Raw genomic sequence first — 15,775 nt, 5'->3', positions numbered from 1 at the left:
CGGTTATTCGCAACAGAAAACAGGGCATACACATTTTTTAACGAGGGTAAATATAAACCATGTTTCAGTATACGTACATGTATCCAAAATATTAAGGGTACTGTTTCCTTATTTAACGGCTCTTTTAATTGCACTGAACAGCCATTTCAAATTTGAATGTATATCAGGACGGATAACCTACGTGGGCACTCAAAATCAGTTATAATGAGCCTAAAATATTTTTTGAGAAAGACTTTGAATAGGAAACATCTCAGATTAACAACGAAGTCATGGCACTAATTAATTAGAGCGATTAGGGAACATGGATCGACTGACAACAAAATAAAAGCAGGAGTGTAACAAAGATTTAGAATGCTTCACATAACTAAATAAAGTATTCAGTATGGGCTGTGTCTAACGCTGGACGTTTGCAATCAGTGTATATTACAAGGTTTGACTCGTGGCGGGAAGATGAGGACATTTTATACAGAAATCTTCAAGAAATGAGGATTGCACATCATAAAATACTAGGCCTTACAGGAAAATAAACAAATGAATTAAACAACATACAGCAGTGGGAAACGTAATTATGTCTGTCTGGGGAATGGAATACGGAAATTTTAACCAGAGTAATACAAAGTAGATGGAAGAAGAAGGTTCTTCACTGTATTCTAGCAGATGAGAGAACACCCAGACGACGCCATAATGGCAGGCAAATGGATAGTACTGCAGGAATAATAGTTTAGCCGTTGCTGCATTTCTTCAGCGTCTTATATTAATTTCCTCGTTTAGTCCCCCTCTTTCTGACATCTTCAGTCCGACTCTATTCTGAGCAAGCTTCTTCATCTCTACGTAACTACCGCAGCCGACATCCATTTGAATCTGCTTACTGTATTCATCCCGTCGTCTCCGTCTACAATTTTTACCCCCCACACCTCCCTCCGTTAATAAACTCACGATTCCTCCACATCAGGCATCAGTCCTCCGTTCTTATATCCCAACCCTACTCAACGTCCAATCTTTTTCCCCTGCAGAATCAGAGGTCTTTCCCAACGCAAGACCTTCCAGTTTTAGTCACAGTGAAGTACCTCCTTTTAAGATCTACAACTACATCTACATTGATAATCCGCAAGCCCTCGTACAGTGCGTGGCGGAGGGTGCCCTGTACCACTACTAGACATTTTCTTTTCTGTTCCACTCCAAATAGAGCGAGGGAAAAACGACTGTCTATATGCCTTCGTATGAGCCCTAATTTCTCGCATCTTATCTTCCTGGTCCTTACGTGCAATGTCTGTTGGTGGCAATAGAATCGTTCGGCAGTCAGCTTCAAATGCCGGTTCTTTAAATTCTCTCAGTCGTATTTCTCGAAAAGAACACCGCCTTCCCTCTAGGGATTCTCATTTGAGTTCCTGAAGCATCTCCGTAATACTTGCGTGTTGTTCGAACCTAGCGGTAACAAATCTAATAGTGCGCCTCCGAATTTCTTCGATTTCTTGCTTCAATCCGACCTGATACGGGTCTGAAAACACCCGAACAGTACTCAAGAATAGGTCGCACCGACGTCCTGTATACGTTCTCCTTTACAGCTGAACCACTCTTTCTTAGAATTCTCCCAGTAAACCATTCGCCTTACCTACCACAGTTAGCACATGATCATTCCATCTCATATCGCTTTGCAACGTTACGCCCAGATATTTAAGTGACTTGACTGTGTCAAGCTGGACACTAGTAATACTGTAACCGAACATTACAGGTTTTATCTTCCTACTCATCCGCATTAAAATTTTTCCACATTTAGGGCTAGTTGCCATTGGTCACATCAACTGGAAATTTTGTGTAAGATGGCTTGTACTTGTATCTTCTTACACTTCGACACCTCTTCGTACACCGCAGCGTCATCAGTAAACAACTGCATATTGCTGCTGCCCCCCCCCTCCCCCCCCCCCCACTCTCTTTCCGCCAAATCATTTATGTATACAGAGAACAACAGCGGTCCTATCACAATTCCCTGGGGCACTCCTGACGATACCCTTGTCTCTGATGGGCACTCGCCGTCGAGGGCAACATAATTGGTTCTATTATTTAAGAAGACGTCAAGTCACTCACGTACCTGAGAACTTATTCCATACGCTCGTACCTTCGTTAACGGCATGCAATGGGGCACGGTGTCAAATGCTTTATAGAAATCTAGAAATAGGGAATGTGCCTGTTGCCCTTCATCCATACTTCACAGTATATCAGTTGAGAAAAAGACAAGCTGAGTTTCGCAAGAGCGATGCTTTCTAAATCCATGCTGAATCGTGGACATAAGCTTCTCAGTCTTAAAAAAAGTTTATTACATTCGAACTGAGAATATATTCAAGTATTCTGCAGCAAACAGAAGTTAGGGATTTGGTCTATAATTTTGCGGGCTCGTTCTTTTACCCTTCTTATATACTGGAGTCGCCTGTGCCTTTTTCCAGTCGCTTGGGATGTCATGCTCGGCGAGAGACTCACGGTAAATGGAAGCTAGGTAAGGGGTCAATGCCGTAGAGTACTCTTCGTAAAACCGAACTGGGATGCCATCAGGACCTGGTGATTTATTTGCTTTCAAATCATTCAGTTGTTTCTCTGTCCCAGGGAAGCTTATTACTGTGTCGTCTATACGGAAATCTGTCCGATGATCAAATGACGGTATGTTTGTACGATTCTCCTGTGCGAACGACTTCTTGAACGTGAAGTTTAAAACTTCGACTTCCGTTTCGCTATCTTCAATTACCACTCCAAACTGATCAACAAGGGACTGAATGGAAGCATAGACCCGCTTAGCGATTTTGCATGAGACCGTAATTTCCTCGGGTTCTCTGCCAGATCTTTTGCTAAGTTGTGACGGTATATCTTTTCACAGACGCCCGAATCTCTTCTAGCTTTCGCTTGTCGTCATTTGTGCGTCCGCTTTTGAACCGAGAGTACAACAGCCTCTGCTTCCTCAACATCCTCCGAATTTCATTATTAAACGATGGTGGGTGTTTTCCATCCTATATCCACTTACTAGGCTCAAAATTCTCTATGTCACGATTCACAATTTGCTTAATCTTTGCCCATAATCTTAGTGGAACTAAGTCATCCCAATTCACTATCTAAGTGAGATACTAATAACTCCTAGCCTTCTTGACTGATTTATTAATTTTCGTAATCATAGTTGCTATAATGACATGTTCGCTAATCCCCGTTCCTATACTCACACTGTCGATAAAGTCCGGCCTATTTGTAGCTACAAGATCTAAGACATTTCCATTGCATGTGGACTGACGAGCTAGCTGCTCAAGACAGTTCTCAGAAAACTCGTTCAAAAGTATTTCGCATGATTGTCTGTCTGTAACCCCCAGCAATGAATCCATAGACATTCCAGTCTATAATCGGTAGCCTCCAACTAGTATTGCACGATCTGGTGATTAACGTTCTATTGGCCCTAGACTCTCTTTGAATGACTAGAACTTGGTTGGTTGATTTGGGGGGAGGAGACCAAACTGCGAGGTCATCGGTCTCATCGGATTAGAGAAGGATGGTGAAGGAAGTCGGCCGTTCCCTTTCCAAGGAACCATCCCGGCATTTGCCTGAAGCGATTTATGGAAATCACGGAAAACCTAAATCAGGATGGCCGGTCGCGGGATTGAACCGTCGTCCTCCCGAATGCGAGTCCAGTGCGCTAACCATTGCGCCACATCGCTCGGTAATGACTAGAACTGTCACAGCAGAATCGGGTGGAAGGTAAAAACACCAATCAATCACCTTGCTTTCATCTACAACTGTTATACGTAACCAGATAACATGATTGTCCCACTCAACTTCGACCTCACTAGAGACAATATTTTTGTCAAGTGCAATAAACACTCCCCCCCTCCCCCATAGTCTCTAATCTGTCCTTCCGATATACGTTTTCCACTTTGGGTTTCAGCCATCTCTCAGTCCCAATAAAAATTTGAGTGCGAGAACTTTCCTGGAGAGCAGTAAATACGGGAACTTCATTACGAATACTTCTACAATTTACTGATAAAATTATGACAGTCGAAGTGTCTATTCTGAACGCCGTTTGACTCCTGTTGCTACATACCGACTGGCAAGTGTTCGTCAGAGCACCTCAGACCACTGCCTAGCCTAAAACACCTTCATGTGCAATCTACAAGTACTCTGCTACCTGAGTAGAGTCCTACAAATCCCCACACGATAACACGGGTCTATAAATCCGCAGCGGAAACCGTCACAGAGTCGACGAAGCCTTTGGTCGAGACCCTCCACTCGACCGATCATCATCATCACCATCATCAAAAACAACAACAACAACGTCCACTCGCCTCCAAACCAAAGGACCCCGATCAACTCTGGGCACAATGCTGCAAAATTGCGAGCTCTGCTTGCACTGCGCGCGATATCAGCTGTCTTAACCACCTCCGCCAGCCACCGGTACGAACAGGAGTGCCTCATAACTCATGCGACGGGCGTAGTTGGTGCCGACGTGAGCAACAATTTGCTGACGACTGCATTCTGGATGCTAGATTGCCGCAGGCAAGGCCCCCTCCACATCTTGGGTGATACCCGCCGACAGCCACATCGAGTGCACATTGGCATTCTTTCCAGCCCTGAACACTGTCTGCCTAAAATCAGTGTTTTGCATAGTGCTTAATGCTTTAAACCTACTCTTATTGTTTGTGCTTTTATTTTTTATTATTCCTGCCATAAAATAAAATCGAAGAAAACCATGTTACTTACATATAAAATCTTTCATTAATTTCGTCTTTAGAAATTGTTTCACTTGTGAAACCTTCATCTTAGTGTTTTTTCCTGGTTAGTTCCACTTGACCCTTGGCTGAAGAGAGGGTTGAATTATCGCTGGCAGCCCACCCCGCCGACATGTGATGATGGGAGTGGCATAACAATAAAGAAAATAAATCACACTTTTCAGGAATACTTTTATTCGACATGATTAAATAAATTATATATTATTTCCTCAAAGAACGAATTTTAAATTTTGCCACCTCTGTATATTTTCAACACATTGGAAACACTCAGATTTCTCTGATCACTTCCTCCTTCCATTAATACTACAGAAAAACAGTCACGGGACCAGCACTATCCGTACTTGTAATGAGCAGTAAGTATTCAAAGATCCCGCTTCAGCTATTTCAATGGTATCTTCATCCCCTTCATACCTTAAGCATTTCAAAATGGAAACGCTCGTCCGCCAAACTACCACCACTGAAGTACCAGTGGCTTTTGCATTCTATTAATTTCGCTAAGTCACCAAAGAAATGTGCCAATAACCAGTCTTCCTTTGCTTTTCAGTGCGGCTCCCTTGGGATATTTGGAGCATGACGATACCGGTCTCACAGCCAATCGCGTTGTGCTGAATCCGGAATTCGACCTGACATTCTCTCCCAACATAGAAAACACGGAACTGTCGGGCACGTATACATCACAGGAATCAACCAAAAGCTTATCAGTTTTGATTTCCCCACAAACATTTACATTTGTATTAACTGATAACGGGCTACAACAGCATCATTTTTAACCCTTCTTCGACCGCAAACACGCGAATATGGATCTAACGCTCTAGCGAATCCTGTTCAGTAATACGATGTGTCGATCTCACCTTAGCCTACTGTTCTTTTACTAATATAGTGACTGTCAGACGGCGAGATTAAGTGAATTCCCTTCAAAATCCAAACACTGATAGTGAGTCATTGATTCAGATCACTAGCGTAAAGTACAGGTTTGTAACAGTCTTCGGGCGCTGAACTAAAAGGCCAATATAAAACGGTAAATGAGATTTTAGAAATTTTGTACTGAAATTTTTGGATTTTATATAGATCTGAATAAGGTCAGCGACCGTCTTACGAATTTTATACAGAACACACTCTGTTGCTTCATTCACGTCTAATACCAATATTTGTTTAGTGACGACGTGTATCGGCAACAACCTGCTACCATCAAGCTCCCATCTATTAACCATACATTATGATTTCTTATGCCAAAGCTGGGATGTTTTTATTTTGTTGTATTTGAAAGTGAAGTTAGGCGGCAACGCTCTGCAGAGAAATGTTTTATGAGCCACGATCAATTTTTTAAAAAATTTTACGTCACATATGTTCAGTGCAAAAATTTATTACTTACGTATGATGTGAGCATGTATTCCAGTTTTTGGCACACAGAGAACCATACGAAAACGATAACATCGCTTGCATTCCCACAGAGCTCCTTTGCTGGAATCAGAGATTTGCTGATAAGATGCTGTACTTGACCACGTGTTGTTATGAAATTTCCAAGCAGATTAAAGTGAGATGTATCGAACCCAGAACTTTACTTGAAAACTCCGGGTTCTAACCCCAGTCCGACATACAGTTTTTTTTCTGCTAGGAATTTTCAAAACGGTGCACACTCGAATCAAAGTGAAAGCTACATTCTGAAAGAATTATATCACACTTGAACTACAATACGATAGGTATTAGTGCAAAATAAATGCTTTTTTCTCCCAGAAAACACAAGAAAATGTATTTCATATCAACACATTTTTGAAGGAAGGGTTCAAGAAATACACAGCTGTCTACTTTGTTACTGAAAACAAGTATCCGACTATGAAGAATGTTTTAAAAAATGATATTATTGCTTTCTATCTTGTCATTAAGGAACTCGTTTCTATATTTTGTGCCATTTATGGATACGTCGAGTTCTTTATATAAATTCTTCTGTTATCCTTTGTCTATTTCATGTAATATATGAAGACAGTTTCAATATTCAGGGTGTTACAAAAAGGTACGGCCAAACTTTCAGGAAACATTCCTCACACACAAATAAAAAAAAAGATGTTATGTGGACATGTGTCCGGAAACGCTTAATTTCCATGTTAAAGCTAATTTTAGTTTCGTCAGTATGTACTGTACTTCCTCGATTCACCGCCAGTTGGCCCAATTGAAGGAAGGTAATGTTGACTTTGGTGCTTGTGTTGACATGCGACTCATTTCTATACAGTACTAGCATCAAGCACATCAGTACGTAGCATCAACAGGTTAGTGTTCATCACGAACGTGGTTTTGCAGTCAGTGCAATGTTTACAAATGCGGAGTTGGCAGATGCCCATTTGATGTATGGATTAGCACGGGGCAATAGCTGTGGCGCGGTACGTTTGTATCGAGACAGATTTCCAGAACGAAGGTGTCCCGACAGGAAGACGTTCGAAGCAATTGATCGGCGTCTTAGGGAGCACGGAACATTCCAGCCTATGACTCGCGACTGGGGAAGACCTAGAATTACGAGGGCATCTGCAATTGACGAGGCAATTCTTCGTGCAGTTGACGATAACCCTAATGTCAGCGTCAGAGAAGTTGCTGCTGTACAAGGTAACGTTGACCACGTCACTGTAAGGAGAGTGCTACGGGAGAACCAGTTGTTTCCGTACCATGTACAGCGTGTGCAGGCACTATCAGCAGCTGGTTGGCCTCCACGGGTACACTTCTGCGAATGGTTCATCCAACAATGTGTCAATCCTCATTTCAGTGCAAATGTTCTCTTTGCGGATGAGGCTTCATTCCAACGTGATCAAATTGTAAATTTTCACAATCAACATGTGTGGGCTGACGAGAATCCGCACGCAATTGTGCAATCACGTGATCAACACAGATTTTCTGTGAACGTTTGGGCAGGCATTGTTGGTGATATCTTGATTGGGCCCCATGTTCTTCCACCTACGCTCAATGGAGCACGTTATCATGATTTCATACGGGATACTCTACCTGTGCTGCTGGAACATGTGCCTTTACAAGTACGGCACAGCATGTGGTTCATGCACGATGGAGCTCCTGCACATTTCAGTCGAAGTGTTCGTACACTTCTCAACAACAGATTCGGTGACCGATGGATTGGTAGAGGCGGACCAATTCCATGTCCTCCACGCTCTCCTGACCTCAACCCTCTTGACTTTCATTTATGGGGGCATTTGAAAGCTCTTGTCTACGCAACCCCGGTACCAAATGTAGAGACTCACGTGCTCGTATTGTGGACGGCTGTGATACAAGGACGGCTGTGATACAATACGCCATTCTCCAGGGCTGCATCAGCGCATCAGGGATTCCATGCGACGGAGGGTGGATGCATGTATCCTCGCTAACGGAGGATATTTTGAACATTCCCTGTAACAAAGTATTTGAAGTCACGTTGGTACGTTCTGTTGCTGTGTGTTTCCATTCCATGATTAATGTGATTCGAAGAGAAGTAATAAAATGAGCTCTAACATGGAAAGTAAGCGTTTCCGGACACATGTCCACATACCATATTTTCTTTCTTTGTGTGTGAGGAATGTTTCCTGAATGTTGGGCGTACCTTTTTGTAACATCCAGTATTTGCTGTCGTGTCAATAACGTGTGTAGCTAATGCTGATTTGAAGTAATTGTTAGTATAGTATGCATTGATGTGTTAACTGTTGCGTTTGCAAACATCTCTGTAAGTTTGGTACTGCAACTCATTTATGTAGTGTTTGACTGATGTATGTGATGAGCGTATGTGTATATGTTGTGTGTGTGTGTGTGTGTGTGTGTGTGTGTGTGTGTGTTTGTGTGTATGTGTCTTATTTGGGAGAGTATGTTGTAGACTATTATGTCTTCTGAATATGTGGACTATTTTTACAAGAGCTTATGCATGAGAGGTATACATGTTCTGGGTTTCGTTCCGAAGTTCTGTGTGTCAGTTGTCTTTTTGTCGCTTTTACTTTCTGATGGAAGTAGGTAACAACTTTCTTGGTTCTCATTTTTATTTGTTATCTTCTGTTCTAGGTTTGGAGAAAAATTCGATCTGGTGATAATGGAAATGTTCTTATATTTCTGCTACTTTGGTCTCGTTCATAAATTGGGACATCCACCAGTAGTTGGCTTCCTTTCGGCTCAAATGACTCCACAGATGCATCGTATGGTGGCTAATCCGATTAACCCTGCATATATCCCAAAACTGATTACTCCCTACACGGATCACATGACGCTTTTGGAAAGAGCTGACAACGCGTATCAATTGATGACTGACTGTAGGGACGTCGAAAGACTGATAGAATCTCAAGACGAAATAATGAGAACTCACTTCGGAAGTGAAGTTCCTAGCATCGCTGAATTACAATATAATACAAGCCTATTGCTTGCAAGTGGTCATTTTTCTTCCAGCTATCCGTATCCAATACAACCTAATGTGATACAGATGACTGGACTTCATATTAAGGGACCCCAAAAACCACTCCCTCAGGTATGTCTTACAATAGCTCATTCTAGAACGAATATACAGGATGACTCAAAAGAATGGGAAATTTTGGAATGTAGATTAATGAATGAGCAAAAATACTTTATACATATTTATTTACGTCAGTGTACAAAACTTAGTAAGCCACAAGCATTTTTGTTTTTTCAACATCACATCCGACATAAGAGCTGCCCCTCGGCGCGCGCATTCCTGAACGTTATGCACGGCTCCATCTAACATTTCGGTAGGAATCTTGGAGATTTCCCCTCGTATTCTTGCTTTAAGTTCTTCGGTGGTATCAGGTCGAGTGCGGTAAACAGCGTTCTTGGAGTGGTCCCACGTGAATTTTGCTGAGATGAGCAGCGAAAATTCTGTCTATTGACAAAGCCAGTGAGGTGAAAGTGAGCTTCGTACGACATCCACATGTTGTTAATGAAACTTGTTATCATCGTGCACTTTTGCTAACAAGCGTTCAGCATATTCCAGGATGAATTTTCACTCTACAGCGGAGTGTGCGCTGATATGAAACTTCCTGTCAAATAAAAACTGTGTGCCGGACCGAGACTCGAACTCGAACTGGTTCCGAATTCGAGTCTCGGTCCGGTACACAGTTTTAATCCGACAATAATTTTCCTTCAGCATAATGATTACGCATTAGCAGATCGTTAGGTTGCAGTTGCTCAACGAACTGCAGCGTGTACGGATGGAACTTTAAATCCACTTTCAGTGTTCGTTGAACAGTCGAACGATGCAACTGTAGAGACTCTGCGTGACGTCGAACAACGCACTGTGGGCTTCTCACGAGAACATTTTGCACAGGCTCTATATTATCTCCCGTACGGGCGGTTCGAGCTCTCCCTGCAGATTGCTTCTTCAATACAGAACCCGTTGTTTCAAAATTGTGGACCGAGGTAACGACTGCGTGCGCGGAGGGAACACGACCGTGCAGTCCGATGTTGAAATGACGCCGAAACTCTCTACGCGCGGCCTCCACACTCCACACTTCCATTCTTGTAATAGGCTTTTGGCGTAAAGGCAAGCTACACACCGTTCCATTACTCTATGTCTACTGTTTCCTGAATGGCACCACAGTGCGAGCAGCATTCTGTATGTCATTCGACACCACCCACCTCGCAGCGTTGCCACAAGATGTTCCAAAATTTCCCATTCTTTTGAGTCATCCTATATGATGCGCCACCCATAGTGTGAGACGTGACTATCATTTTAGGAGATACAATCTTTCCTGAACGGTGCGAAACACGGATTCATATACTTCAGTCTTGGTTCCAACGTAAAAAGCAGCAGCCTTCCTGTGTTCACACGACAAGCCCTCATGGATGCTTTTTCCGAACTGCCGCAAAGGGTGCTCTGGAAATTCGAGGATGACTCCCTACCAGGGAAGCCAAACAATGTCATGATTGCACAGTGGCTACCTCAAGAAGAAGTTTTGGGTAAGTGGTTCCATTATTCCAATATTTTTTAATTTTCACCAGTGTTCACGAAATTATGACACAAAATAGGAAAATGTCATTAACTTTAGGCGACAGTACGGTTACTGACCGTTCTCCTTTCCGGTAAGTCCCCATTCCACGATCCCAGTAGTTGGGGTGGTATGGTCTCGAGGATCGCTGCTTCCTTTCACGTTTCACCAAATGGTCAACGGACACGATGTCATCGATCTCACCGCCAATAACAGAAGCGACACTCATCGCTGAACGCCAAAGAACACCATTTTATATCCAGTTTGGCTCTGGTGTTGCACCATGCAAATGACTTTTGTGTATGGTATAGTGTCAGCAGTAAGTGGCTCGAGACGCTCAATATATCAGCCCAGCTTCCAGCTATCTGTTCCCGCTGGTTCACCGTGACATTCCGTCTGTAACCTCTGCTGATATTTCAGCTGTCGTCAGAGCAAGTCGAACAGTTCTGGAAGGATCCGTGCATACTCTACCTGTCACACCTTTTTTATGAGTCCATTTCGTCACCATTCATTCATCAGTGATTGCTCTACAGTCCACCTGTAATGCTACCGGCGGCCGGTAACAGTTCGACGAATGGAGATTAATAGTTATTTGTGGTATGTTCATTGCTGCCTTATCTCCATGATGATGAGGTTCCATACTCCGAGGAGCGTAGGGGACGATGCGGGAGACCCGCACCGCTTTACTAGGCAAGGTGGTTTGCCATTGCCTTCCTCCTACCGTAATGGGGATAAATTATGATGATGAAAACGACACAACAACACCCAGTCATCACGAGGCAGAAGAAAATCCTTACCCCGCCGGGAATCGAACCCGGGATCCCACATGCTGGAAGCGTAAACGCTACCGCAAGACCACGCACTGCGGACGTATCTCCACAGCGTGAGTACATGACCTTAAGTTTGTATCGTATCTTTCATATATTACGCCATTTTTTTAAAATGTACTAATGAAATAAAAAATGCATCGATATAAGAAAATTCTTTTTTTCTTTTTTTTTTTATGACGACCTCCACTGTCTCGGCAAGCAGTTACTCTATGAACTTCACAGATATCACTATTGATGTCGTTGATGAGCCGTTGAATTTCTTCCTTCAGTTTGAGAACTGTTTGTGATTTGTTCTAGTAGAAGTTTGACTTCACATAACCCAATAAAAAAAGTCACATGAAGTAAGGTCACACGATTCAAGAGGCTATTCCAATTCGCCACGAAGTGAGATCACAGTCTGGGAGAATTTTTCATGAGGTAGGGTTATTGTCTCGCAGGATGTGTGGCACGTAGCCCCCTTCTGCTGAAACAACATATTGGATGTAACAACATCGTCCGGAGCAGGCCAGAAGTTGTTTCTGACCATTTCGCGATAGCACTCACCATTAACTGTTACCGCATTACCGTCGCAATCTTCAAGAAAGAAAAGGCCGATCACACCACCTGCCTGTAAGACACACCAAACTGTGGTTCACAGTGTACGCATGTGGCTCTCTTGGACCACCTTAGGGTTTTCTTTTCTTGACCCCAAATACAGTAATTTTCTCGGTTCACGAACCCAAACAGTTGAAAAAGTGCCTCGCCGCTGAAGATTAATGTTTTTTGCAAAACTGTTGTCCGCTTCTAGTTTTGTGAGAGCCCACTCGGCGAAAGTTCCCGTTTCAGATGATCTGTGGGTTTAAGATATTGCGTCAAATGAATCTTGCATTGGTGCATATGAAGTTCCTTTTCCAAAATTCTTTGCAAAGAGTCTGTCGAAATTCCCAGTTGTTGAGACCCACGTTGAAGCGACTTGTTAGGGCTCACAGGCACACTATTCTACACCAATTCAATGTTTTATTCCGCGCGAACCGTACGGTTTCGTCCGGGTGATTTTACGGTTGCAAAGGACCCACAAAACTGTTAATGCTGTAGGGGCATAGTCTACGAGCGGTCTATGCATAGCACTCGCCGGTTCTGTAATGGATTTTCACAATGATATCTTGTTCCTCTTTTGTGAACAGCTCCATGGCGGCTGAGATACTGAAATACACAAGCAACGATTGAGCAAGTAATGGGAATGCAAACGATATTAAAAGCAATAAATACAGTACTGTAAACTCGAAAATAAAACTTTACCGCCGCGCGGAGTAGCACGCTGTCTTAGGCGTCTTTCACGGTCCGCGCGGCTACCCCCGTCGGAGGTTTGAGTCCTCCCTCGGGCATGGGTGTGTGCGTTGTCCTTAGCGTAAGTTAGTTTAAGTTGATTAAGTAGCGCGTCAGCTTAGAGTCCGGTGACGTAAGCAGTTTGGTCCCATAAGACTTACCACAAATTTCCAATTTTTCCAAAACTTTACACTCAATTTAAAACTTGCGTAATATATGGAAGGCCCTGTACAAGGAGGGTTCGGTCTGCATCTGAATCCACATCTACTACATCTACATGGATACTCTGCAAATCACACTTAAGTACCTGGCGAAGGGTTCATCGAAACACTGTCGCCACAATTCTCTGTTATTACAATTTCGAACAGGGTACGGAGAAAACGAACACCTATATCTTTCAGCGCGAGCTCTGATTTCCGTTATTTTATTATTCGTTTCTCTCTATGTAGGTCGGAGTCAAAAAAATATTTTCGCATTTAGAGGAGAAAGGCCGGACGATGTGCCTGAGCGGTTCTAGGCGTTTCAGTCTGGAACCGCGCGACCGCTACGGTCGCAGGTTAGAATCCTGCCTCGGGCATGGATGTGTGTGATATCCTTAGGTTGGTTAGGTTTAAGTAGTTCTAAGTTCTAGGGGACTGATGACCTCAGATGTTAAGTCCCATAGTGCTCAGAGCCAGCCAGAGGAGAAAGTTAGTGATTGAAATTTGTGAGAAGATTCCGCCACAACAAAAACGCCTTTGTTTTAATGATGTCCTCCCCAAATCTTGTATCATGGCAGTGTCACTCTCTCCACTATTTCACGTTAACACAAAACGTGCTTCTCTTCTTTGAACTTTCTGGATGTACGCCGTTAATCCTATCTGGTAAGGAATCCAGACCGCGCAGCAGTACTCCAAAAGAAAACGGACAATCGTAGTGTCGGCAATCTCTTTAGTTGATCTGTTATATTTTGTAAGTGTTCTTCCGATGCAATGCAGTCGTTGGATTGCCTTCTCCGCTCTTTCTACGTGTTCCTTTCAACTTAAGTTGTTCGCATTGTGATTCCTAGGTAGTGACTTGAATTTGTGGCATTTATATTTAACTGACTTATCGTGTAATCAAAATTTAACGGGTTCCTTTTAGCACTCATGTGGATGACCGCACACTTTTCATTATTTAGGGTCAATTGCCAATTTTCGCACCATACAGATACTATCTCAATCGTTTTACAGTTTGTTTTGATCTTATGATGAGTTTAATAGACGATAAACAGCAGCATCATCTGCAAACAACTTAAGACGACTGCTCTAAAATCCAATGGCTCTGAGCACTATGGGACTTAACATCTGATGTCATCAGTTCCCTAGAACTTACAACTACTTAAACCTAACTAACCTAAGGACATCACACACATCCATACCCGAGGCAGGATTCGAACCTGCTACCGTAGCTGTTGCGCGATTCCAGACTGAAGCGCATAGAACCGCACGGCCACCCCGGCCGGCTACGGGTGCTCTGATTGTCTCCTAAATCATTTATATATAAGGAAAAGCAGACGGCCTATAACACTATCTTGGTAAACGCCAGAAATCACTAATGTTTTACTCGTGGACTTTCCGTCAATTACTACAAACTGTGACCTCTCTGACAGGAAATCACGAATCCAATCGCGTAACTGAGACGATATTCCATAACCACGCAGTTTCGCTACAATCCGCTTCTGTGGTACAGTACCAAAAAGCCTCCTAGAAATACGGAATTAGTTTGAAATCCCTTATCAATAGCATTCAGCAGCAAGTGTGAGTACAGAGCTAGTTGTGTGTCATGTTTTCTAAATCCGTATTGATTGTGTGTCAATAGACCGTTCTCTTCGACGTAATTCATTATATTTGAACACAATATATGTTCCAAAATCCTGCTGCATATCTACGTTAATGATATCGGCCTGTAATTAAGTGGATTACGTCTACTACCTTTCTTGAATATTGGTGAGACCTGTGCAACTTTCCAGTCTTTGAGTACGAATCTTTTGACGAGCTAGCGGTTATATATGACTGTTAAGTAGGGAGTTATTGCATCAGCATACTCTGGAAAGTACCTAATTGGTAAACGGTCTGGACTAGAAGACTAGCGTTTTTTAAGTGATTTAAGTTGCTTCGCTACTCCGAGGATACCTACTTCTAAGTTATTCATGTTGGCAGCTATTCTTGATTCATATTCTGAAATTTTTACTGTGTCTTCTTTGGTGAAGGAATTTCAGAAGGCTGTGTTTAGTTACTCTGCTTTGGCAGCACTGTGGTCAATAGTATTTCCATTGCTGTCGCACAAAGAAGGCATTGATTGACTGTGTCTTGCCTCTAGCACACTTTACATACGACCACAATCCCTCTGGATTTCTGCCAGGTTTGGAGACAGAGTTTCGTTGTCTAAACTATTATAAGCACTCGCATTGAAGTCCGAGCAAAATTTTGAGCTTCTGTAAAAGATCGCCAATCTTGGACATTTTGTGTTCGTTTAAATTTAGCGTACTTTTTCCGTTGTTTCTGCTACAGTGTTCTGATCCGTTTTGTGTACCAAGGGGGACCATCTCCGTCGTTTATTAATTTATTTGGTATTAATCTCTCAGTTGCTGTCGATACTATTTATTTGAATTCAAGCCACATCTGGTCTACACTTAGACTGTTAATTTGGAAGTAGTTGAGACTGTCTCTCAGGAAGGCGTTAAGTGAATTTTTATCTGCGTTTCTGAACAGGAACATTATTCGTTTATTTTTGTAGTATTTGGGGGTTACGATATTCAGTCTCGCTACGACAACGCTATTTCCACTAACCCCGCGTCCGTTTTGATGCTCGTTATTATCTGAGCAAACGATTGTAAGGTGCATGACAAGTGGGTACGTCCCACTGTACAGTTATTAGGGCTTTCTCTCGTTCCATTCACATACGCAGC

General features: G+C 42.8%; 1 protein-coding gene across 1 annotated transcript in view; it reads left to right on the top strand.

Annotated features, from left to right (window-relative positions):
- LOC126176697 (UDP-glucosyltransferase 2-like) overlaps nt 1–15,775 on the top strand; it is a 70,327-nt gene that overhangs the window by 33,946 nt on the left and 20,606 nt on the right. Inside the window, exons 3-4 of the mRNA XM_049923859.1 lie at nt 8,781–9,237; nt 10,460–10,682. Coding sequence (XP_049779816.1) covers nt 8,781–9,237; nt 10,460–10,682 — 680 coding nt within the window. The remainder of the gene's footprint in view (nt 1–8,780; nt 9,238–10,459; nt 10,683–15,775) is intronic.

Source organism: Schistocerca cancellata, chromosome 3 (genome assembly GCF_023864275.1).
Source record: "Schistocerca cancellata isolate TAMUIC-IGC-003103 chromosome 3, iqSchCanc2.1, whole genome shotgun sequence".
NCBI classification, from domain to species: domain Eukaryota; kingdom Metazoa; phylum Arthropoda; class Insecta; order Orthoptera; family Acrididae; genus Schistocerca; species Schistocerca cancellata.
The sequence above is the reverse complement of the archived record's forward strand: the minus strand, read 5'-3'. Positions and strand labels throughout refer to the sequence as shown.